We start from the raw sequence: 27,304 nt of genomic DNA, 5'->3' as shown, positions 1-27,304 counted from the left end.
TAAAACGAACAAACACCGGTAAGCTGTTGTGTGGCTCAAGTTTGTCCTGAATGGATTCAAAATGGTAAAATAGGGATCTGGACCTGTTAGTTAAATTAATCAATTTGCAATCTCCCTAAAACACACAAAAAATATCATAAATACACTTACCAGCACATCATTTATTTTGTATTGCAGTTTTAAGAACAACACAAAGTACAAACTATAAAGTCACAGTTTGGGTATATGGTGCAAGAGAGCTTTGAGATTTTATAATGCACTTTTTAAGAATGTAAAAATATACAAACATTTCAAACACAAATGAAGCTTTTGAATTCCTCTACAGCAAAGCCCCATCCACAAAAAAGGCACTTCAGGATATTTTTGTCTTTTTGTTTCTCCGTCAGTATCAGTCATTATCACATCGCGTTGATTACGAGAGTCGGAGGAGCTGGTGTGATAGAACAGCCCCCAGCAGGTTTGATGCCTCACAAATCACAGAGGGTTTGATTCTGGTTTACAAATCAGTGTTTATGAGTGTGAGTGTGTGTGTGTGTGTGTGTTACATATTGGAACAATAATGTTCAGAGGTGGAAAAAAGAAGTGTATTAAACCCAAGTTGAGAGTCATGGGAACAAGTGACTTCCGCTCAGAACAAGTAAACACAAAGTGGGGTGCATTAAGAGAGTGTGACGCACAGGAGGAGGACAGCAGAGACACAGTGATGAATGAGCAGGCAAACACACTGAGGTATGCATGAGTGAACCCTATGTCGAGGAAGTAAGAGACAAACAGTAAATCCTCACACCCTCTGTGTTCTGTCCAAACACACAGAGGAAGAGATTGGCAAATAAATGGCATACTATCAATATTTGAAGGCATGATCTATAACACAGGAAAAACATTACGAACGTCCATAGTTCTCACTCCAAGGTTTTAAAAGGAGACATTTTAGGGCTCAGCCCTGAAGACTTAATCAAAGAGGTCCTTTTTTCAAACGGTTTATCTGAGCTACATAAAATAAATGAAGATGCTGCAATGGCAAAGAGTGTCACAGTTTTTTGAGCAAATTATCCTCACGTCCTTGAAACTGTTTTATTTCCGTTTTTGTCTCTTTAAATGAGATACCCAAAGATGGACAGCACCAACTGTCAGGTGAAGTCTCTGATCTCATCCTGCAGCTACAACAGCGACACAGCCTCCAGGTTCTCTTGGATTATTGTGTCCATCACCACCTGGAAGACCACCTGGATGTTGGAGGTGTCGGTTGCCGTGGTGAAGTGGTGGTAGATGAGTTTGCTGGGCGTGGTGTTAAGAGAGACGAAGGTTGCGGAGATGAAGCGGGCAGCAGAATCCACGTCGCAGTCTGCACCTGGACGAATAAGAAGACTTTAATGTCAACCATCTGGTTGCTCTACACAGAATAGTGAAGGAGAGTATAACTGGCCCAGCAGGAGGATTAGGAGAGATAGTGTTGTTGCTCTGTGCATTCTTCAACCATACTGATTTGTGTTCAGGGGGAAAATTAAAATCAAGTCAGAGCTGTTGATTGAGGCAGCGCTGATTTTTAGAAAATGTACAGTTACAAAAATCCTAAATATAAAGTATACATAATGCAATGTGGATCTAATACTTTGAACAGAAACATCTAAGAGTAGTGCAGTTGAACAGCAGTGCAAATGACCACCTCACTGAAGAGTACACAGATAAATTAAACGGACTGGATTTCACAGATGCACCTTAAAAAGAGTTTGACGTTTTGTCCGACTGTGACCACTGCTGCGGTTATTTATTCTGTCTTATGATTCTACGTAGGCAGGGGAGTCAGACATGACGCAGGCCTACCTTTAAACTGTGGCAGGTACAACCGCAGGTGTCGGCCAGAGTGTAAAATCTTGTCCTGAAAAAGGTCTATCTTGTTCATGAATAAAATCTGCAACAAAACACACACACACACACACACACACACACACACACACACACACACACACACACACACACACACACACACACACACACACACACACACACACACACACACACACACACACACACACACACACACACACACACACACACACACACACACACACACACACACACACACACACACACACACACACACACACACACACACACACACACACACACAGAGAGAGAGCTTAGACACAAGAAAGCTCATCACAAGTCAAAGGCTTCCTCTCATGCGGAAAAGAACAAATCAATCCCAAAGATCGTGGTAAAAAGGAAACGTTGGTTTGATTCTCCTCTCAAGCGCAGTAATAACTCACCAAACGATGAAACCGATAAATCAGTTTCAAATAATGTTGTCACAGTCGTTTCCATTCTGCAGATTTTGACATTAAATGTTCAAATCAATAGTTGAACGTTTAAGGTGATGGTGGATCAATGAGCTCCCACCACACATTAGTCTGATTGATTACTTGTGAAGTCTCCAGTGCGGACGCTCAACAAGCTCAGATACTAAAATACTTCTACAAATCTCTCTTTTTCCTGTTTCACTGCCTCCATGTTTTACACGTGTGTTTCACTTTGTCGTCAACCAATTAAAACTACACCAGAGTTCTCTCTTCTCTGGCTTGTTTGACCGAAAAAAAGAAAAAGAAAAAAAAGCCCTGATAATAACACTGATGATAACAGGGGCGGGGTCAGGTAGAGCAGATTTTCAATGAACCAGATCCAGAGCAACACTGAGGTGTGTAATTAGAGTTCACTGAGGTAGAGGTTACAAATCTCTCTCCCACGTTAAAAAGGTATCATTAAACACTTCTGTTTAATGAGCCTGGTGGCCATGTTTAATGTGCGGGCCCACACACTACCCTGCACATAAATGCGTCACACACGAAACATTAAACTGCTCATTTGGCTCTAATGAAGCCGCGTACAAAAAGTCGTTACGGTTACAAAAAGGGAATTATTTACAAAGAGAAACACATCGGATAAATACTGCAGCATTTTGAAGGATTTTAGATATTTCCTGAGTAATATAGTTCAAACACTAACTGTTAATTCATTAGCTTTATGAGCTCAATCTATTTGGGTTGTCATGGTGATAGAATTCTACATTTCAAAATCTACGGTGCCCCTGAAACCATGACCCCAGAAAGGTGGAAAAAAAAAATCTTGTGTTCACAATATAATTATCTCGCTCCCTCAAGTTATTTTGCTGTGAGCACAAGACACTTTGTTTTGGGGGCGTCAGGAGCTCCGTATAAATCAAACAACATCGATACCTGTTTTCATACCACAACAGCATAAACAGAAGTCCAAGACCCTCAATATTGTCTTGTTTTTAATCACAAGCAAACTTCTGCAGACTGACTACACTGCATGAAAACATTTTTATACTGAAATGTTAAATGGCAATAAATTCCTGCAAATTTAGTCTTTAGCTTCAGCTTTTTATTTCTAACTTTATCTTGTTGAATCAACAGTACAAGTATTGATGTTGTAATTCTCCCAGTTTTGGTTTTGGTCAGAAATCGGAGTTTCTTTTTTTCCCTACAGGCTCGTTCAAAAAGTTACAATCCGTGTTCAGGAGAGAGTGGACAGCAGTTGACACTCGCGTCATCGCGTAGTGACTTTGATTTTGAGGGGGGCTTTAAATGCAGAGTTAAGTGGAATAAATTGAACAAGCTCGTTACACGCTTGTTATAATGGGATCATTTACCGGAAACGAGGATGGAAAAACACAGAGAGGGGAAAATGTCACCTCGCCAAAGCTCGCCCTAATTACAACTCGCTGTTTAATTACGAGTGACAGGGGACGCAGAGACAAAGGGCCGAGGCTGGGCCCCTGTTAGTGTGTGTGTGGAAACAGCATTCGTCAAACACATTAGTGTTATTCTGGTCTCATGGTGTCATAGAGAACAAAGAGAGCAACAAAGACATTTTGCTTGTGTCTCCTCATCTCATCCAAGTGCTCCGTCTACAAACTGAGCTGCGTCCCCGCCCCCTTCACTTGATCTTTGTTTTCTGACGCTGCAGATTGTTGCTGTCGTACCTGTCAGACTTCCAGAAACATCTTCTCTGTATAGTAGTATACAGAGTCTTAAAGTTTCGGTTTGTGTTCCAGTATTTCCCCTTCTGAGGTTATTGGAAACGCGTGTCTGATAAAAAAAAAATCTCACCATCGATGTGCTGCGGAAGAAAATGTTGTTGCAGATGGATGAGAAGAGTTTTAAACTCTCCTGAAGACGGTTCTGCAGAGAGAAGACAACACAACCATCAGACAGCTCAAGAGGGTCGAGGAGCACAGAGAGAGAAGAGACTTTTCATGAAGCTGACTTTTAGAAATGACAATCCGATTGGGGAAGAATTTACAAGTTGTCCCTGGTTGCTTTCAAAGAAGAGAGTGAATGATGGGGAGGTAGTGCTTCCTGTACCATGGAGGCGTCTTCCACCAGGGTCATGTCATAGCCACTGAGCGACACGACAAACAGCACCGCTCTGACGTCCTCGAAACAACCGATCCACTTCCTCCGCTCAGTTCTCTGGCCTCCGACGTCGTACATCCTGTGCAAAAGAGAAAACAAGAACAGATAAAGACACCAACGAGAAAACTGAGAACAAAAGATAGGACATAGATTTATCCAAAACATTCATTAAAAAAAGCTGAACTTGTTTGTATTGAATTTCTCTTCGTATTTAACTCGTTTAAAACAGCTTCTCTTGCTTCATTCAGTTTTCTTTCAGTCATTTTGGCTGCTTGAAACGAGCTGTAATCATGGACACAGCGTATTGTTACCTGAAAAGCCGACAAATAAAAAACGATAAAACAATCAGCAGACTCGGAGCAACGACTGCTCTGAGTTAGAGCATCCAGACTCTTTGTAAAGGAAAGATTGGGAGCGGTTCTGAACACTGTTGGCAAATAGTTCAAGCCTTGAAGAATAATGTTTTGAACATTGTGAAGATCTTGAGGATTTGTAATATAATTAAAGGACGGAGAGTGTCTGTTGAAGTCTCTGAGCTGGTGATGACCGTGATCTACACAGCTTCATACAGACTGTTCTTACTCCATTATTCATCTTAATAGTACATACACTGAACAGACAACAAACCCACCTGTGTGGGAGTGTTGGGCCTTCAATGGGTTTTTTTGTTGATGTCCAAGAACACATGACAGAAGCTGACTCATATGTTACATATACTGTATGTCATGTGTATATTACACTGCTGACAGTCTATAATATTATCACAGGGAAAAACAGCTTTAAATACAACATTGCTGGTTTTGTACTATGGTTGCTGGTTTATATGCATGCTTTTATAGTTCAGAACTATAAACTAATAACTATATAGTTGAGTTAATAATGACATATGAACTTTCTCTGCATCAATGTCCTTAAATGTCATTCTGTGGAAATATTTATGAATCCTTATTGATCAAGCACACACAGGTGTGAGACATCAAATAACCAAAGAAATCAAATTAAATCACAGCAGCTCAAATGAAAAAGAGGAAATTAAAGGCTGATTTAAAAAAAAAAAAAAAAAAACAGCTGCAGATGTTTGGAGACATAACAGAGACTCAGTTTACACACTCCACTCTGGGACTTTTAAGAAAAAGTGTGCTCACAATCACACGCACACACACACACACGCACACACACACACACACACTCTCTCTCACACATGTGCATAAAAGCAGTAAGTCTCACAATATACAATATTCAGTATGAGCAAATAAACAGAGACAAACTTGATGTCATTGTAATTACACACGTTTGTATTTTCATCCTGCTGCTGCTTAATTAAAGACATTAAAGAGACATCATCGTCTGTGCTGTAGTTCACCAAGAAGAGTGTGTGTGTGTGTGTGTGTGTGTGTGTGTGTGTGTGTGTGTGTGTGAGTGTGTGTGTGTGTTAGTATAGTGTGTGAAATAAAATCTCATTTTGACTGACATGTCCTTTACCTGGATTCAATCTCTCGTAGAGAGGTGTACAGCTGTGCGTGGTGTGTTCATGACCTTGCATGCTGATGTTGTAGCCTACTGTAGCACTGAGGGTTGACTGTGATCAATGACAGATTGTATTAGATCTAGATAAGGTCACATATTCCTAAAATATAGGATTTACAATCACACACGCAAGCTGGTCACACGTCCCAGCAGACCAGACAAAGCCTTTTCAATTTTCCCCGAGACAATCACAACAATTTCTTTGAGACAATCACAACACAGAAGCACAAAACGCGTAAAGGTCAATGTTCATCGAAAGGATAAGAGAGAAAAACACAACACAGCATAAGAGCAGAGAAACAGGGAAATCATAAGTTCACTCATTTTAAAAACCAGATGTGTCACCTCCTGCCTTCTATTTGAGCATCCATCGAGTTAATGCAGCTCTTTATTGAAGAAAAACAAACACACACACACACACACACAGAGAGAGAGCAAAGACGGAACAACCAAAAGATGAGATAGGATTTCCAATGGAAATGTTTCTGTGGAAAATGAGGCCCATTGAAGCTGATGCTTCATTACACAAACACATGTGCAGCTTCTCTGATAACACTCTGATCAGTAATAAATGTACTGCCTCACACAGTGATCACAGTCCCCTCCTGCTGGTTCTGCAGTGGGAGCTTTCATATCAGATTGAGTCAAGTCCTGGGTCGTGTTGTTTATTCAGAAAGAAAAACAGACACAGGTGTTTACTCGAGACACAGAGCAAATCATTTATTATCCTGTTAAAACAGCCAGAAGAGTTGATTTGTACTTAAGTCCCGCCTCTCACAAGGCAAATAGCCAATCATAAACTGGATTTTGGGATGGCACCATGGATGTCTAATCAGATCTCATCCCATTTCCCCCTGGCCACAGCTGACAAGTGCCCTCAAAAATATTGGAACATAAGCTAAGTTTTATTCATATTAAATTTTTAATTTGTCATTATTAGAGGAGACTTTCAACGTTCAGACAGCCTCTGCGTTGCACTCATTGGCTGCGTCCCAGGATTAGCTACTGGCACACAGTGTCATTAACTTAAAACTCCTGTAAGGAATCGCTGGTTTTAGCAAAGCTCCTTTCTCGCATGTCAACCCCCCCCCCCCCCTCTCTGATTTCCATCTCTATCCACTGTCCTATCTGTCCTATAAAGGAAACAAAACAAACAATGGTGACATGTTGGTGTTTTTCCAGCTTTAAACATCTAAGACTCTCTGTTTGGTTTGGAGGTTCTCAAAACAAAAATTGAATGTAGGTTTACGGTGGTGCCAGTGGCCTAGTGGTTCAGGTCTGACCTGTGGCCCCTTTCCCTCATGTCACTCCTCACTCTCTGTCTCCCTGATTTCTGACTCATGGGTCCTATCTCTAAGTGAAGGCATAAAAAGCTCCAAAGACTGAGGCTGATGAAAGGGTTAATAGTTCTGGTAAGTACTTTGGTCAAAGTTTAGGTATTGCAATACATTAGGTGGGTTCCCTGAAGTTCTGATGGTTTGATAGGCTGGTATCTCAGGAGCCAAGAACTGGGCGGTTGTCCACTCTTCATCAACATTCAGCAGCCTATACTTTATTAGAAATATATTTATATATATGTCAGTCACTAAAATAAAAAGTCAGTTTCTGGGCGATTTAAAGGCTGTAAGTTTAGGGATCAATAAATAATTCCTAACAAATGTTATCTTTGACACTTGACAAAAAGCAGGTAAAGACCTTTCTCTTTGTTGACAACATGAACAGAGAGCAGACATTGAGTTCAGATTAATTGTGGATACTGTTACTCTAATATAAACAGCATAAACTCGATAGGAGAGTGGGAGCTATGAATAAATATTAGAGGAGGAATCCTCTAAATATTTCACTATTTTAAGAATTAGTTTGTATAAAAGCGGATAGAAATTCCTGATTTCATTCAAATCTTTTTGGTTTGAGCACATGATGACTCAGGTCGTTGACTTAATATTTAAGAACACTGACATCATTGTATATGTTTTTAGGTTTCTATTATTGTTTAGTTTCTGACAGACAGTCTACGGCTCATCATCTTTCTTTAAATCAAAAGTTATGAAGCTTTTTGCACTCAGAGAGCAAATACATAAAAACAGGCTGACTGTGTCTGTGTGATGGAACACTTTTTATCTACACATATCGACCTGCCAACCATAAGAAAGACATGCACTTTATCTGCTGTGTTATAATTGTAATTATCAGAGCACTTAATGTTAACGATGCAGAAAAAGACTCAGACCCTTATTACCAATAGGGGTCAAAGGTCAATCAGGAAATCTGTATGCTAACTAGGCTGTCTGGGTGTAAAGTTCTCAGAGTTCACGCTTCTCCACACACACATGAATCTCATTTACACGCGCACACGCACACAGCTCATTTATCTAAGATGAAGTATTTTTGGTGAATTTCTTCCTTGTGTTTTCTTTCCAACAGAGACTTCCATCAGCTCAGTGATTTCTGTCTCATGATTTTTAAAGTCATGAAAAGGTTTTTTTCAGTACTTTTGTTTACTGGAAACATTTATTTGTTTAATCACATCCTGCATTAATACTAAAAAGGTCTGAATCATAACTAAACTGCAGAGTTCAACATGAAACAATCTGTAACCAATAAAAAGGAGAGCAGGGCTCAGATGCCGGATCAGATGAGAAAACTTGAGTATGAACCAACGACGGAGGCAGTTTGGAAATGTGTTAGCTACAAGTGCAGCCTCAATATTTACAAAATGAGTCAGAGCTGAAATTTTCATCGCGTATTTACTCTGCAATCCCATCTGCTTCCCAACACCTCGGCTCTGAGTGGACTCTCATATTATCAGTGAAACATTTTCTTCGAAAGGTGAGAACTTGACTACAGTGATACCTGCTTCTCTGCTTTGAGTGCCGGATTGTTTGAATTTATATTTCGAAGTCTGAATGGAAACACTCACACTATCTGCAAGCTTTCTCCAAAAAAATCCCTTCAAATCACCTTTTTGTTTCCAAGTGTGAAGTAATGACATCAACATATGCTAAGCTCTTCATCAACCCCAAGGGTTTCAGATCATCTACAAATACGAACTGACGGTGTCAAGGTGCCCCGTGTCAATAATCCAAACCTGATTATGATCAAGCATTCCAGCAGACAAAAGAAAAGTGTGTGAGAGCGGGAGCTTGTGCTCCATCCAGCAGCAGCACCACCTGGGACTCTCTCCCCCCCCCCCCCCTCCATTAGATTTAAAACTGTCACCATCATAATGTCTTAAAGGGGGGGGGAAAAAACTGCACAAACAAATTAGCAAAGCAAAATAAACGAGCAATGACTCAAGGGTGACGTAAACAGTAATACTGTGAGGAAACGCAGCATTCATCTGCACAGCACCACACGTACATGGTTACTATGAATGTTTGTTTAATGGTGACATACTGCACATCGAATGCGTGTATGCTGTGTGACGCAGAAACCCTCGCAGGTGTCTCGCCTCTGGACGCTTAAAAGAAGCATTTAGATGTGACACCAATACCCCAGACTGAAGTCTTCTACTGACAAACGGACTCGCTCGACGGTGTTTATATGCTAAACAGGAACCTTATGAAAAAGTCAGCTAATGTGTTTTATCGTCATAATTCAGAGTGAGATGTGATGTGGAGCACGGAGGAAGGACAGGTTGTTTTGATTGTGGCTCTGCAGGTACACATTATTAAGAAAAAGGAAGAAAGGAATCAGATTTGCTTGGTATGATGGATGCACTGCAGGCAGACACAAGCAGCTCGGTCAACCCTGCACTGCACACGTTACCTTTCAATGAAAACCAAACACTCACAATCCTTCATGTTGCATTATGAGCCGACACCCAAACACCCCTTCTTCTTCTTCATACTTCTACAAATGTTGTTTAGCTATAAAACAAACAACTATGGATTAGATGGCAATGCAATAATTACCAAGGTCACGTCCTCCTAAAAAGGTGTGAGAGAGCAGGCGAAGAAACCAAACTTCATCAGCTCGTCTTACTCTCAGAAGACAAACTGTTTCTCCACATCTTCAGTCCAAATGCACTCAGCTCTTAAACTCTATAAAACAACCTGACAAAGCATCGTCCCCCTCAGCTTTTTTCAGTGTTATTGAACCTCCCATCACTGGTTAGGGTTGTGAAAATCAAAAGGAAATTGATACCCTTTTTGTTGCCAGGGTAACAAAGCACCCTACAACCAGTGTTTGCTAATTCTTATTTTAATTGAACAAAAATGTCAGGCAAACTCCTGCACACTGACAGTGTGGCTGTACTGAAGTGCACTTAAGAAATACAAATCAGTGTCATCTCCTTTTATCTTCCTGTCTGTTTGTAAAAGACAACAAAATATTTGCGTCTTCATGAGAAGCAAAACTGACTTTATAAATGTCAGTACTTGAGTATTTGTCGATGAATATAGACGATTCCTGCTCCATCACTCACTCACAGCATTTTTGTGTTAAAAATATGACTGAAGATCATCAATATTGAGATCTTTGATACACCCAATCATTAAAAAAATAACACAACATATCCTTTTAAGACGCCAGGTACTGAAAAAATATTGGATATTTTTACAACCTAACCACCGACAGAGTCTATGCAGAAACTTCTCGCTTCAAGCACATGTGCACATTCTGCAGAAATGTTCGCCATCTGTAATGTGTGAGCATGACGCACAATTTAAAAAGGCAAGCATTCGAAAAGTTTTGGTTTTAGTTCTTCGTATAGCTAACAAAAAGTCAGAGCATTTGTTCTGCTTCAGTCATTTTGCAAAGACATCAAGTCCATCAACATCTTTCAGACTGTCATGACCATCAGCAGCTTCAGGAAATGAGTTCAGCCATCGTCAGAGGACACAGAAGTCCTTAGTATGATGTGACAGAGACTCATTGATCACAGGTGAATTTGCTGATCTGACATCAGCCTCCAGCGCTCAGATACCTGCCCACTGCTGCCCCACTGATAAGACCCAGCGTGTGTGTGTGTGTATATGCGTGTGTGCAGTCAGTAGATGAGTGTACAGCCCGCTGATAGGTGCCATATTGACTTATTGAAAGGAGATGTAAATCTCAGGCCTATCACATGGCTGTGGACAGAGATAAGAGTGTAGCTACAGAAGTAAACTAAGTTGGTGCGACGTTCGAGCGCCGACCTGACAGCAGCAGCTCGGAGTGAGTCACTGATCATAAGCTTCCTCATTCTACTGTATGAAGTCTTCCAAGAAGTCATTTCATAAGTGACTACCTGAAAACGAGGTGGTTGACTTTGAACTGGGTCTCTATCACGCCGGTCGTCCTCAGCCGTACACGCAGAACATCCGTCTCTGTGGGAACGTACTCTGGAGAGGTGATGCGGGTCATGTTCTCAAAGAAACTGCGGAAAGAGGAAGAGGAGGAGGAGGAGGAGGAGGAGGAGGAGGCAGAATGACACAGAAGAGAGCAAAAAAGGCAGAGGAGACAGAAGAAGAAACAGAGAAAATAAATATTAAGAGTCTGCAAACAAACTTGAGATCAAAAGAGAATAAAATCGGTTTCCAGTTGCAGGTGTGAAGATTTGTTCAATGTGTGTGTGTCGAGGTCGTGCCGTCTGCCAGACAGCAGGGTGTGCAGCGATAAGGCTCGAGCCCCAGGAGGCGCAGCCGTTCATTATCATGAATTATAATTATATGAATATTCTCTCTGTGGTTTACCGTAATGACACTCTGAGGCTCAACTTTCAAACACAGATTAGCTATTAACACAGCTACAGTGATCAACTGTATCACAAGTGTATACACACTGAGATGTGCTGTGTGTGTGTGTGTGTGTGTGTGTGTGTGTGTGTGTGTGTGTGTGTGTGTGTGTGTGTGTGTATAACTGTGACATTTTCTCACAGTCATCCTGAATCACTTTCTTGAACAGCGAAAAAAACACAGCCCACCCGTCTGCCTGCCTATTGGACACTACACAGGGCAGTTTGGTAAAAGAAACGTTGAACTTTGTTTTACCAGAGTAAATTTCTTGAGTCCCAAAAAAAAGTCTCAAAAATCTCTTTTTAAAGTAGAGACCTGGCTAAGGTAGAAGCCAAACTGATTTAGCTCTTTATTCCTTGTTTAAAGTTTCAGTAAAAAGCAGCCAATACGAGGATCATAACTGGTCACTCCAGTAAAGCTGAAAGAGAGAGGGTTAAAGAGGTAAGCTGGAAGTTTCCCCAGAAACGCTTCATGAACTTTATTAGACCGGTGCGTCTCAACTTGTGACCTTCGTCAGATTCATGTGATCTTCATGTTTCAAGCCATTCACTCGCCATGCAATGTGGTAGTTGGTGAGATGATACCAGAAATCCCTACTCTGCATCTCCAGTAACACTTGGTTCAAATCCTAAAGCGGACAGCGGTGAGTCAGGAAATTTACTGTCATAATGAAGTGAATCTCATTGAATCAAGAGTCCACGAGGACACAAGGTTAACTTACTTCTGAAAAAGAAGCCACTTTGTGTAACTAAATTGGTTCTGTCTATACACACAAATACTGGTCACTTCTTTTAAATAAGAAATGAATTATAATATTAACATTGTATGGCTACTGTGACATTTCAAGAAAACCTAAAACCAATATTAAAGTCAGTTAAGCACTTTGTAGAGATTGACCTTTAGCATCCAAACCTTTAGCTGATAAATAGTGACATTAGCATCATATGGAGTTGTCTCTGTGGCCATCTCGCATGCAAAGATCAAATATCCACAGCTATCAGTGGGTGAGACGTGTAATGTCAGGCAACAAGTTAACATTTTGTCCTTGACGTTGGTGCGTTGGATGCGAGGAGAAGTAAGGATGTGAGCGACTCCGATGAATACTGATGGCTAGACAGACGACTGGGTCAGAGGAACTCCAAAACTGCAGCTCTTGTAGAGAGTTCACAGTCTGTTAGTGGTCTGAATCAATCAAGTGGTCCAAAGGAAGAAAAACCAGTGAACCAGCGACGTTTGTTCACGTCGTGGCCAAGGCTGAGTGATGTGTGTGGAGAGCGAAGGCTGGCCCTGTGGTTCGATCTTACAGAAGAGATCCTGGAGCTCAAATTACTGAATAAACGCTGTAACAATGCTGCCTTCTAAAAGCTTTACAATAAAGTTGATCTTATCTTACAGAAAGTGAAAACAAAGTGCATCACAGTTAGTGTAGTAGTGTGTAGGACTGTGTAGCCACAGACTGGTTAGTGAGGCCATGAGGACTCCCGTCCACTGATGGAAGCGCCTGAAATGGGCACGTGAGCATCAGAACTGTGACAGGGATGGATGATGACCGGGCCTCCAATTCACTCCATCAAACCATTTGAGCATCTGTTGAAGGAGCTGGACAACCAAGTCCGATTCATGGTGGATTCAATGGATCTGCATGTCAAGTATACCACAACACACCTTTAGGGGTCAACTATAACCAACAAGAAATCACCCAATACTGGTTGCCTTGATCTTCCATTTTTGTTTCCATGGTAACAAAACAGGTATTGTTTGAGTTTTAATAGTATCCTTTAAAAGTTTAAAATAGGTCCAGAGAGGCGTCAGAGGTATAATGCAATTAGTTTACAAAATAAACTTTTTTTTTTTTTCATAAAATGTTTACAAAAAAATCTTGTTGGTGACGGCAACAATAAGTAAAAATACCAGATAACAACTTTTACTTTTGTGGACATAAACATGAGTAGTCAGACAAGTTAAGCCAGACAATGAAAATAAATGAACTCCTTAATGCACTGAACTATAGCCCTGAAACAATGTGGTTTCAGTATGTCTTAGTACTTACACATTGAGTGAGCACACAGAAGGTGTGAGGTCAGTAAAATACAGTGGGTATTCAGACCCCTTTAAATGTTTCACTCTTTGTTTCATCGCAGCCATCTGATAAAATCAAAAAAGCTCATTTTATTTCTCACTAATGAAAACTTTCCTGTATGTTCATTAATACAGTCCTGATATTTCTGATAAGCACAACAACAAACAGAGAACACAAGTACTTATATGTCTTATTTGTGTGCGTGTGCGTATGTGTGTGTGTCCAGGCCGTGGATAGGTGAGGGTGATGTACCACCGTTCTCAGTGGGAACCAGGGAGCTTGTCGGTGTAGATAACACAGAGAGGAGGACGGACGGCCTCCTGGTGGGCTCAGCTCTACTTTACTTCTGTATCTCACACGCCATCTCTTCTGCACTTGTTTTTCATTTTCACCCTTCATTCTTGCTTGCTGTACTTTGATCTCTGCATCCTGTTTGTCCGGTTTGTCCTTCATTTAAACACTCACATTTTTAACCTTCTCTGTGATCACATCCACTCACGTCTGATTTTTTAAAATTCATTCACATTGCTTTTTTTCCATCAACACAATGAAAACAAGTGCAAAACAAATGCATGTATGATTTAAGTTGTATGTATGCTATTGGCTGTAGAGCTACATGAAATTACACTGTAATTGGTTTTGTCTACTTCCCTCTCTCCAGACTCTGATTCCCAGTGACAGCGAGCACACGGCCATCAGACAGTCCGGCTAATAATTAGACCCCTGCAGCACAGAGGGAGTGTTTGCTGGAAGAATACTCACTACAGAGCAGAGTCATTGAGCTCGTACTCGTATCCCCTGGATGCTGCGGCTCTCACCCCCTGGTCGGCCAACAGGCAGGAGAGGGCGTGGCCGAGGAAAGGAAACAGTACCTGATCTTCGTCAAAACACCGCCCACACGACAGGACAGAATGAGCGTGGATCTGCGAGGAGAGACAGATGTATGGATGGATAAACGTGCAGTCAGGGAGGAGCAGAGGCCAGATGGAAAAAAAGAAAAGAAAAAAAGATGCCACAGAAAAGTTCAGGAGTCCATCTACACTCTTGAGATTTGATTGGTAATCAGAACAGATGAACAAATGAATGGATATGCACACAAATACACACACTAGTGACATTTAATAGAGGAAATGTTTGGGTCATCATCTAGCAGCAGGATGTGCTGAGTGGGTGGAGAGAGTATGAGCATCACTAACTTTGACAACAAAGCTAAAATCAAATTGAAGTCCACAATCAAATCCCCACCCATTGTCTAACTTTTTCTCTCTCATGTAAACAAACTGCTGCTGCATGCGTCTGTGCTGCTGGACGAAGCAGCTGTAGCTGTAGCTGTGCTGCTCTCTAGTGGAGAACTGGATGAAGTGCAGGCAACATAAGGTCGAGGAAAAACAAAGGAGGAAGAACAAGATGGAAAAGAGAGTCGTTGAAACATTAGAGAAGATCTCGAAAGATAGATGATGATGATGATGATGATGATGATGATGATGATGAAGATGATGATGATGAACAAATGAAATAAAAGAAAGTTGCCAGACAGAGAGACACGTTTGTGAAGACGCATCAGGATGGACTGTACCTTATTTCTGCTGTTCGCCAGGTTGATCCGGAGGACACCCATGCCATGGAGGACGAACTTCATGGAGGTCAGGAGGTTATCCAGCACTGCAGGCTGCCAAAGAGCACAGAGCAAAGGGGATGCTCATGAATAACCATGGCAACAGGACAAAACCAAAATCCAGACAAAGCCTGGTTTGTCCTCAGTACACAAACACTGTTTTGTTTTATCTGGACTCACAGAGCATTGTTCACGAGTGAGGAAGACTTTCTTATTTACTTTCTTATGACTGCAACAGGTGAACATGTGATTTATAACACTTAGACAGTAGAAATAAATGGGTTATGAGATCGTTACACTGAACCAAAACGGTAAAGTTCACACACTCAAGAAATCAGCTGAAATAAACTAAATGTCTGCAGTATCGAGATCATTAATCTCTGAGCATTCATCATCACCTCTCACACTCATACAATCCCATTTCCATTGTGTGAAGAGTAAATCACTGAAACCCATATTAAACTGAACGTACCACAAAGACAACGTATGAAAAGTTGAAACAGAAATGTCATTGCTTTAAAAAAAATAAAAAATAAAAATCTAAGTAGGAACTGAGGAGACGAATACGACATAACAGTGGAATCTTTTCTCATTCTTGCTTGATGCAGTGATTTGGAGTCGATGAAAGGGACGACAGGTGTAACGAGGAGGTTCACACGTGACAGACGATGCTGCCCCACCTCAAGTGTTTGTACCGTTTTCTGGATGATGAAGGCATTGATCTTATCGATTGGCCTTCTCGTTCCCCTGACCTCAATCTAACTGAGCACCTATGAGACGTTGTGTATTGGTGCATCCGCCACCGTCAAGTTGACTGATGCACTGATCCAGGTCCGGGAGGACACCGCACACCGACTCATCAGGATCATGTGTGGAGAGAGCATTCAGACTCGAGCCTCAGTGTGGGTTGATGAGTTTGGGTTTCATATATGAAACATTTACTGTCTTTATGCGTGGGACGGTGTCAGACGTGTTCACAGGTGATGCAGAGCTGTCTGAGGGCCCGAAGATCACAGCCCTCCAAATGTTCTGCCTTGTCCCCTGAATAAAGAGATCCTTCAGATACTGCGACTCTGTTAATGATCTTAAAGAGTGTAGGACATGAAATCTCCTAATACATGATCATTTTATGTTGACAGAGATGTTTCCGTGAGCTGGTGTATATTTGCCTGCACTGTGGTGACTCCTCCCCATCTTCCCTTCAGACAGTTCACTTTCTTCACTGTGAAATGTTCCATCAGGTGTTTTTATACTTAAAAACACGAGTTATTTGTCAAGACTGTCCCAACATGTTGCTGGCATCAAATTCAAAAAGGGCATATCATTTTCCAAAAGCATTTACATTTCTCAGGTTCAACATCTGATATGTTATTTGTGCCATTTCAATTAAACACGCACACTTTTCCAAACTTTTTGGAAGGAGCAGTGTTTCCTCCACCATTCTTTAAGGAAGATTCAGAATGATTCTGGACTCATTGGTCCATGGGTTCATGGTCTATTTGATTTAATTGGCACATACTTCAGGATCTACTCCAGTCGTCTGTGAGACCTCCGCTCATGCTTTGAGCGTGGGGGAGAGAGCGAGCAGGGAGGCATGATTGGTTCATTAAAATGGAACCGAGTGCAGAGACAAGTCGAAGTTTACACAGGCTTACAACTGTTATAGATGACAAATTTTCTTTGTTTCTTTTTTAGAGCACATGAATTTTTAATTACTTACTTATTATTAATCAATTATTTATTTACTGTTATGACCCAAGACAGCTGCAAACAAAATCTTAAAAACTGTATCTTTACTAACTCTGCCTTTCAGCTACAGTATCCCTGTTTAAAGCTATCAACCATCACTTTCACAAGCCCACGAGTTAATGTATATGCATGTCAAGACAAATATCCAATCAATCAATATCAGCTGATAATAGCATATCCAGTAACTATAAGCATCAGCTAATTTTACTGCAGATATGAACAAATATGAGATTTACTCCCCAATCAAATCGCTCTTCATAGGAGTTTCATTGTATTACATCATCAGTTGCTCTCGCTATGGATTAAACCAAGCATCATCACCCTGTAAAGCAGGGACAGGCGTACAGTTGAGTGAGCATCTTGTCTTCACACGTTTATCTGTTCCACGGTTTGATCAATGCATTTGTGTACATCTATATCTATCTATCACTACAGTTCGATCATACGTCTAAGACAGATATCAGTATGAATATGTTTTTAAGCAGGCTGGCCTTGAAAACACAGCTCTGAGTTTTTATAACTTTTAATCCTCTTTTATGGTGTTCCTGAACTTGTGCATTAAAGTGAGCTGCATTTAGCATGTTTGCATCGATCACACCCAACGGACCAGCACCAAGCAGAACGTGACAGGGAAAGAACCGTAAACTCAGATCAATTAAAGCCACAACTCTCTTTCAGTGCTCTGGAGCTTTAAGACTTTAGCGACTCCTGCAGAGAGTTGGGAAATGTCAAGTGTGTAAGTGTGTGCCAGCGTGTGTGTCTATTATACACTTTGTCTTCCTCTGCCAGCCAAAGATAAGCTTCACATTCCATCACAATTCCATCATCGTCTGCTTCCCTGGTCTCTCCCTGTGTGTGTGTGTGTGTGTGTGTGTGTGTGTGTGTGTGTGTGTGTGTGTGTGTGTGTGTGTGTGTGTGTGTGTGTGTGTGTGTGTGTGTGTGTGTGTGTGTGTGTGTGTGTGTCTCAGAGTCTGAAATGTGTGAGGTGAGATAACTCTGTGAGGCGACAGGGCTTCATCTCCTGATGAGAGCTTGGCTCAGTGCTGCTGACACCACAGCATCAGGGACAAATTAGTCTGTTTCAGGAGCACCTTCGCTGACAGCCCTGCATTGATTTGTGCCACCAATAAGCTGCTTTGTGTGTTTGTCTCCCTTTGCTCAATCATCACCGTCATCCTCTCAGACATGCAATTTCAATCCCAACAACACGATTTACAAAAATCATTACTCATTCTTTAAGTCTCCCACAACAATTGTATGGGACAGCACAGAGAGTTCACACCTTTTTTTTATTTTATTTTTTTACAACGCAAAAGTCCTCAGAAATCTGCTTGACTAAGAAAACACCTTTACCAAAGTGTTTTAAAGGTTATTACCGGTAGATGCTGTGTCCTCCTGCTAGAGCTGGATGTTTCCCAGAACCCCACGATACGATCCGTACCTCAATACGATTTAATACGATACACATTTTAATAAACATTGAGTTTGGATAATGACCATGTCCTACACAGAATTCACTACAACAGCTGTTCCTTCTTGTTCAGCAGAGGCATTTTAAGGATCCTACAGTTTCAAACACTTCAATTCAGCTCGTCAGAGATCCACGAAATACATGAAAATATCTCCATCCCAGAGCTATGGTCATGGTGTTATCGTGAACTGCAACTGTCTCTGAAAACTGTCATCACATCTCCGCAGCCACATCCAGTAACATCGATACGTGTTTGTGCAGGGAGCACATGACAATATATTTCCGTTCTGGATTTTTGGAGCACAGCTCTACGTCCTGCGACGTGCGACTGACCAGCGCTGCATGGTTTGTCAACTTTACAGTGGGCAGGAAGAGCTCTGTTTTTTTTTTTAATCAGAGCCCAAGTCCCTATGCACTGATCTACAGCTGCCCCCGACTTTACACTCTTTAGTTTAATTCATTTATTTTATGGTCATCCATCATTTTCTTGTAGAGAAATGAACTATGCATTGTTCATTTGCAGTCATTTTGACCAGCTGTGGACTCAAGAGCAAAAGTCTTAGGAATTTTATTTTCACTGCCGATGCACATTTGGTTCAATATCTGTCCAATAAACCGATAATAATTGTATCGGCCCTGAAAAACAAACAGTCGAATCCTCTACTTAACATAGCAGCTTCTGCCTTCAGTTTTATTTCACCCCGTCCTTTGTCTTCAGTTAAGTGTTTCACTCTTTTCACTTCCTTCCTTCCTTCGTCTCTCTCCACTTTTGCCGGCCTTCACAATTGTTTTCAAGTTCCTCCCTCTCTGACTCAAAGCTAAAGTGTTGACAGAAAGGTGGATGGCACAGAGAAAGACACGCGTGGATAAACCTCCCTCATCTGAATCATGAACATTTTTTGGGCGGCATGTGTGAACGCAAACTGCCAAATGTTCCGCTCCGACTTCATCCGGAGTTTCTCCTGCCAGAACCCAAGTAGAATTTCTGTGAGCTGATGTGAGAACACAGCAGGACATAATCTGGAAGAGTCCAAGAGCGAGGGGGTCGTGATGTTTAGGGATGGGTACGAGTACTCCTTGTTGATGGTATTATATGAGTAACATGTCAGCACACGCGCTGAAATAGGATACAGTAGTTCATCTTAGTTAGCGTGTAGAGCTGAAACGATTCCTCGAATAATTCGATTACAAAAATTCATCGAGGAATTTTCGCTGCCTCGAGACTTCGTTAAGTTTGGGTTTTTTTTGATACGAGTACAAAAACATGTTTAATGTAGCTGCAGCTACGACACGTCTTTGGTCTCTGTAGTCTGTGAGCGCGCTGCAGGAGCAGACAGAGATACACTTTTAACAATAAACAGGCTGATTATATGAAATCTCTAATGTCTTCAAAGCTAAATCAAGAGATAACTTGTTTGTGGAATAATAATTTAGCAAATATATATTTAAAGTTTCTCAATCTCCTGATCTGACATGATGATTGATTGTGTGATTGATTCAACAGAACATAATGCTTTCTCAATTAAATTAAATGTAACAGATGTGTAGGCTACACAAAACACTATTTGTTATTTCAGCCATTAAAACGTGTTTGGCCTGTATTTTTCATCTACCTGCCGCCTCGACCAGTGAATCAGAAAGTGAATTTGGGACTCTGTCAGTAATATGGTGAATGTCAGCAGCTGTAGAGCAGAGGTGGTTGGTTGTAACTATGGTTGTAACATGCAGGCGTTACCATGGTAGCTGCAAAGAAGCGTAGGGACGACCCGAGACAAGTTAAATGTTAATTAAGCAAAAGTATGATTTATTCGATTACTCGATTAATCGATCGGGATATTCGATAGAATACTCGATTACTAAAATATTCGATAGCTGCAGCTCTAGTTACATGTGTTACCGAGCCTTCTGGATTGTCTCAGTGAATATCGTAAGAACATAATAACTTCTCCTACTACGACTTGAACTTCATTCAAAATTCACACTTGTGCTCATCCATCTGGATTACAGCAACAACAACTGCTTTATGGCAGCTACGGTCATTCTCTTTTTTAAAAGGTGAGAGCGCGTTACAAAAACAAAACAAAAGACAAACTAAACATGCTGTGCAATTTAAGTGAGGTTTAACATACATATCCTAGTAATACTGTTTGATGTTTAACCACATGTCCTTAAAGCAGAAGGAGAAAGCAGCCGAGACAGAACACAGCTCGACTGACTTCACATCATCTGCTGACCCTGGTTGCACTCATCATTGTGATGATACCAGAGCAAAGAAGATTAGCCTTTTGTCCAGACAAGCTTATAATAAAATAACAAAACTGGTCAGGTGACTGGAGATATGCTCACATTGAGTTTTGTGAAAGAAGAAGGCATGCGCGAGCTGATGCCGTTTATCGAGCCACCATCATGGTTAACAACGGCAAGGAGAGTGGAAAAGATGTACGAGGAAAGGCCTGCAGAATTTAGCAGAAAAGTAACGCGTTTATGAATAATAACACGTTCGTTTGTGAAGCGCTTCCAGGTCAAAGTGCTGAGAGAGCAAAGACTGGAGACCCAGAGAGACCCACGTCCTAAACACGTTTTTAAGCTGACAAAATTTAAGTCCCGAGAGATTATTTTAAATGAACAATGCTTGTACACACACACACACACACACACACACACACACACACACACACACACACACACACACACACACACACACACACAGGTGTGTCATTGTATGGTAATCTGAATCTACCATCAGCTATACGTCACCTACTGGGAAAAGTATAGAGTAAAAAGACACCATGTTTTTGTGCGTGTGTGTGTGTGTGTGTGTGTGTGTGTGTGTTATTTTCAAAGGAAGTCCAACGGACAGAGTCTTCTCCTTTCCCTTTGTTTTTCAGGATACACACTCTCAGCAGTGTGGGAACTCTGCAGTGCACTCTGCATTAGCGCAGATAACACAAACTACATTACAACATTGTTCCCAGCTGAGCTCTCCGGATACACTGAACTGTCTGTCCAGCTTGGCTCATCCCTCTGAACAAAGAAACAAACAGCCGTGAACAGTTGTCTTGCCTCTGAGCATTACAAAAACAAAACAAGAAAGAGGAATGTGGCTGAACCAGCGAGGACTTTTTATATTTAATCATTAACCTCAGACTGCTCTGCAAACACTGAATATCCAAGAAGAACGTGCGTGTTTGTAGATTCCACCTCCATCGAGCTCACAAACCAAAGCCTGAGTGCCACACCAGGCGAGAAAGCTCCAACATTCATGAAACAAACTGGAACTGCAGAACGTATACTCATAGAATCTGAAACAACGACGCTCCAAGACTGACAAACAAAAACCCAGTTCACCAAAATAAACACACACACTAACATTAACACACACACACAACCACAGCATTAGTCTTGTTGACACAGAGTTGTGTGTTTTGGAAGAGAATAAAGGGGAAAAAATCTCAGTCCGTCAGAGTGTTCACAGCAAAAACAACAGGTCGACCTCAGGCTGCAGATAATGAAGGGATGAGACAAAGAGGAGCCCCTTCCCTAACTCTCCTCCTCTCACACTGAGCGTCCTGTCATGATCCTAATGCAACACAAACCTGCTCACAAAGTCACACAAAAGACATGGAGAGATGCCTTGAGGCTGTATTTGAAAGAAAGTAGAGCTTTGAGTGGGGGATAACTGGTCCAGAGACAGACAGACAGACAGACAGACAGACAGACAGACAGACAGACGTTAAGTTACACATAGGTCTAACAGACATTACTGGATGAGCTCATGTTTTTGAGTGTGTGTGTGTGTGTGTGTGTGTGTGTGTGTGTGTGTGTGTGTGTGTGTGTGTGTGTGTGTGTGTGTGTGTGTGTGTGTGTGTGTGTGTGTGTGTGTGTGTGTGTGTGTGTGTGTGTGTGTGTGTGTGTGTGTGTGATGAAGAGGGTGTGACGGTGTTTGCTGTTGGAGGTTGGGATGGTCACAGGGAAGGGAAGGGTTGTGGGTTAGTGTCATTTTCCCGTCCAAATGAGGGCGTCACCTGAGAACAAACAGCCAGCTAACTGACAAGGGAAACAACAAAAAGATTTGACGAGTGGCGTTACGTGGAGTGGAAATGCATGTGTGCATGTTTGCACACGTGAAATATCTTTGTGTAATGATTATGCAGATTGAGTTATACAACTTCAGGGAGTCCTGAAATCCATTGCTGATAGATTGAGCAGGAGAGCAGGTTCTGATCTTTCATGAGCTTATTTTATGATAATTAACTAAAAAGCTGCAAAGAATGTAAACCGAGGGTGATGATGTGCAAACACTGAAACCCCATATTCAACTGAAAATATCAAATTAAAAACATCAAATATGGAAAGTGATACATTTCATGTTTTCAAAAATCAGAGGGGGATTTTATGGTGCAACTTCGACTTTTTTTAACAAATTAGACTACCGTGTTTCAGTTTGTGGCCTTCATCGGGGTGATCCGGTCATTTGTATATAAAGTTGATCTTCATACTACAGACTGTTTTTTGACCACGTTTTTAGAAAATGACAATTTTAATTACATGCCAACAACTAGTTTTCCAAAAATGTAGGACGGTGACGACAAAGACTAGAAAAGCTGTAAAATATTTGATGGAAAATGTCAAAGTTAAAAAGGTTATTTATCGACAGGTTAGTCTCATAATTTATAAAGACAGACAAGACAGGTTTATTTCTACAGCACATTTCAGCCCTTGTCTGCACAGTGCAATGATCTGGATGTGTTCTAATTCAACCCTATGGATAGCTTTAAAAAAAATGTTTGGCAGCTAGCACGGTGTTCGATGAATTTTCTTCATTACTTTGGTTTATGAGCAGGAAGCTGCAAACTGAATGTCATAACCAGGCAGCAACATGTTTTGTAAAAATGAAACCAGTACAGAGTATGAGACATAAATCTAAACATTGTCACAACAGTTTGTTCCATTTCCACCCTCCAAGTTCAGTCCAGTATCAGACGGCGTAAATACAATACCAGAATTTTAAACTAAGATACGAGACGAGTAACAATCAAACAATATCGACAGCTGCTACAAAACCACAGGAACAAAATGAGAAGTGTAGCCAACCCTTGACTGTTTTAATTCTTACAACCTGTAAACAAACTCCTGCACAATGTCTACATTGGCATCGTTTGGGTACCGAAAGGTTGTGAGGTTTAAAAGAAAAAAAGACCGGAATAATGGAGGTTGTATCATTTTCGAAACAGGTGGCACTGACAAATATTGAAGTATCTGAAAATGTCGACAACCTTAGTGCAGACAAGCTAATGGAGACGCAGAAGACGGACAGAGGAGAGCGCATGGGGAACAGGATGCGTCTTTAATATCTGAGAAGGCATCGAAACATTGCAGCTGCTCAAACAAACAGCTGGAACCTTCATATGTCATATCTGTGTGAGAGAGCTGAATCTTGGCCAACTTTAAGTCTTTTTTTCCCCCACGTTTAAATACTTTCTGCAAGGTAAACATGCACAGCAAAATGTCATTTAAATCAGTTTGGTTCAGTGACACAAGTCTGATTAATAAAAGAAAGACGAGGATTTGTTTATGTGGAATAATACTCGGACTCTCCATTGAAGCTCTGTGAATTCCAATCACAGGGTTGTTTTTCTGCAGCAGGTATCTGAAGGCAGAGAAAGGCCTTTTCTGTCATCACATGCTCATTTTATAACTGAAAGAAGAGGCAGGGCAACAGCAAGAGGAAAACGTACTGAATAACATGAGGGGAAAGGTCCGAAAGTAAAAATATGAGATGAGAAGGAGGGATGTGAAAGACAGGCTGTCAGGAAAAACATGTGCGTGGTTTGTGTCCAACCATTCCCGGTTCCCCCCATTCCCATCTAAACCCTGCATACAACAGAGGAATTTGGCTTTCTCTCTCTCTCTCAAACACACACAGTGAGGAGCGAATGTGAGCCAAACCACTGAATACCAACTTGGATCTGACCCTGGATATCATAAGAAATCTCAGTCTCCCAAAGGAATCGAGCATCGCCTCAACTTCCTTCTCATCTCTATCGCTGCTTCCACATTTTCACTGTCGTCCAACTTTCAACTGAGCCTTTTTGAGCTCATCTTTAAAATCCAATCAGTGATCATTTTAAATCATTGGTTCATTCTGTATGACGTCCCTTGACTATGACACAAAGAATGATAGTATCCCAAGACCACTGTATGCTAATAGACTGTTCTCTGATAAGGGTGTCACTATTAACCTGTGTGTGTGTGTGTGTGTGTGTGTGTGTGTGTGTGTGTGTGTGTGTGTGTGTGTGTGTGTGTGTGTGTGTCTGTCTTTCCAACCTTGAAGCTGGTGAGCTCCTGCTTGGTGAATCCATTGCTGTGGATGATCTTCATCTGTTTGACCAATGTGCTTTTACCGCTCTCTGCTGCACCTACAGCAGGTACACAGTGGTCAAAGAGGGTCTATTTAATTAATAAAAAAAAATACATAAAATATTGATATATCAGAATAAATCAATGCATCTTTTCATCTGTAGTACGTTTTGATTATTAAATCACTGAAGCTGTCTCAATAGGCAGCAGTACTGATGATACACTGCATCCAGTGGACCTTCATGTCTTTACTATACAGCCATGATAGCCTTCATGTGCACACACCCAGGCAGGTAGGCTTAAGGTGAGTTCATTTCATGTGGCCTCTCACCTAGCAGCAGTATTTTGACCACATTCATCTCCCTCTTGGCGGACTCGTACAGCTCCCGGTCGATCTTGGTGCTGTGGATCTTCGCCTTCTTCTCCTCCGTGACTTCGGTACCGAGACACAGTCCCATCCTGAGCGCTCATCTCCTCCCCGTCCCGGCCTGAGAGGTGAGCTAAAGCAGCGAGCCTGGACCGGGATCAGCCCAGTTTGTTTGTTTCCACAAGCTGCATGCTCCGAGCTCAGCTGCACAAAAGTAAACTCTCTAGGAAAAAAGAAGAGGCCATGTCCCAAACATCCAGCGAACTCAAACCATCTGCAACAAACTAAACTCGCACATCGGACCCAGAGTTGCTCGTCCTTGTCAGTGGCAGATTTTTAATGGATGGTAACTTTTCTGCGACTGTCCTCAGCGATGAAAACACCACGGGCTTCTTTCACTGTGTTCAAACTGCGCTCTGCCGCCTTGGCAGAGACCCCAGATACTCCTGAAAGCTGTCTCCTCCCACCGCCGCCTGCTGCTGCTGCCCAGATGGAAAAGTTTTGGACTTCCCTGGGAAGTGACGTGCCAGGGACATAAACTGCTGAGGCTGCAGATCTGAGTGTAACACCTGTAAGTTCACAAAAAACAAACTGAATACAGCCTTGCTTATCCATTATCGGGTGACAGGGATAAGAACAACACAACTGTAATTGTACTTCAACTTTTCCTGGCAGCTTCATAACTTAGCCTGTATGATAAAACATGAGGGCCAACATTTACATTATCATAGAGACAGAGACACACACAGGTGTTAGTAATTACTGCCACTGAGTAGACGTGCCCAGGTGATGATGTCATTAAAAACACTAATAACGAGAGTTGACTTTGTTACGTTATGACGCAACACAAAGTCAGCCTGAGCTAATTAAAAAAAATGTTTATAAATGTGTATACAACTTTTCCACTAAGACCTGTTTCAATAAAAAAAAAAAGTATCCTTTGTTGGTTTATTTTTTTTTTTTTTACAATGTTTTGATATTCTTTCATTAGTACTTTATGATGCTATTTTACTATTTAACCTTTTTAATTTGATTTACATGGGCTGCTGTCTTTTACCTGAAATGTGTGTATAAAGTTGGGGTAAAAAAAAGTCAGTCTGTGCACACACACACACACACACACACACACACACACACACACACACACACACACACACACACACACACACACACACACACACACACACACACACACACACACACACACACACACACACACACACCCTAACTACATTTAAACCAACCTCTTGCAGAGATTCACCTCTGATCCACTTTCTTTTGCAATGAGATTCAAATGTGTTGCTCTCATTCATGTGAAAGTTGGGTGTTCAGTTATGCAGAGGCCCATGATTAAAATGAAAGCACGTCTTCACAATGTCTAAACTTTACTAATATTTACATCAATACTGCTCAGACTACAGTCTGTATGGGGGTCAGAAAATCAGAAATATTTTATTAATCCCAGGGAGAGATTCGTTGGTACCAAACACAGTACAGAAGAAGAAGAGTGTAGTTTGTTGTATCCCTCAGTTTAGTGATGTGTGTTTACTGCAGCAGCTCCTCTGGGGCCCTGGACCCTACAGATTAAAGTCTCTTTGTGTTTGTAACGAGGTGAAGGTTTGCAGTTTTTGTTTCAATCTGAGAGCAGCATGAGTGAAACAGGGTGGCTCACATTCAGTTTGTTAGCGGCTGTGGGCTCATTTCACTGATTCACTGAACTGTGAGAAAGTGCTGAATCTGCTGATCCAACAAAGATCTCTGTCATCAGGCTGCACACACACACACACACTGCTGTAAAACAGACATCAGGGGACACTTTGCTACATGAGATTTGTATTTATTAAAAGGGAGATTTACACAATGTTAAATAGTGACTGAGAGGTTTAAAAATCGTCAGTATTAGTAGAGTGATTCCTGAGCCTGCCAACAACGCATGACGCACAGAATCATATGCCCCATAGAAAAGAAACAGTAACACACAC

At 41.4% G+C, this 27,304-nt stretch overlaps 1 protein-coding gene across 1 annotated transcript; it reads right to left on the bottom strand.

Annotated features, from left to right (window-relative positions):
- Nucleotides 1-146: 146 nt before the first annotated feature.
- On the bottom strand, nt 147-25,565 carry gnav1 (guanine nucleotide binding protein (G protein) alpha v1). Its single transcript, XM_079337347.1, has 9 exons — nt 25,287-25,565; nt 24,923-25,014; nt 15,337-15,429; nt 14,523-14,683; nt 11,194-11,322; nt 4,386-4,515; nt 4,131-4,202; nt 1,825-1,912; nt 147-1,351 (listed from the first exon to the last, which is right to left on the bottom strand). Exons 1-9 carry the CDS (start codon nt 25,411-25,413, stop codon nt 1,161-1,163), a joined length of 1,083 nt encoding a protein of 360 aa, XP_079193473.1. The 5' UTR covers nt 25,414-25,565; the 3' UTR covers nt 147-1,160.
- Nucleotides 25,566-27,304: the final 1,739 nt, after the last annotated feature.

Source organism: Symphodus melops, assembly GCF_947650265.1.
Source record: "Symphodus melops genome assembly, chromosome: 2".
Lineage (NCBI taxonomy): Eukaryota > Metazoa > Chordata > Actinopteri > Labriformes > Labridae > Symphodus > Symphodus melops.
The sequence above is the reverse complement of the archived record's forward strand: the minus strand, read 5'-3'. Positions and strand labels throughout refer to the sequence as shown.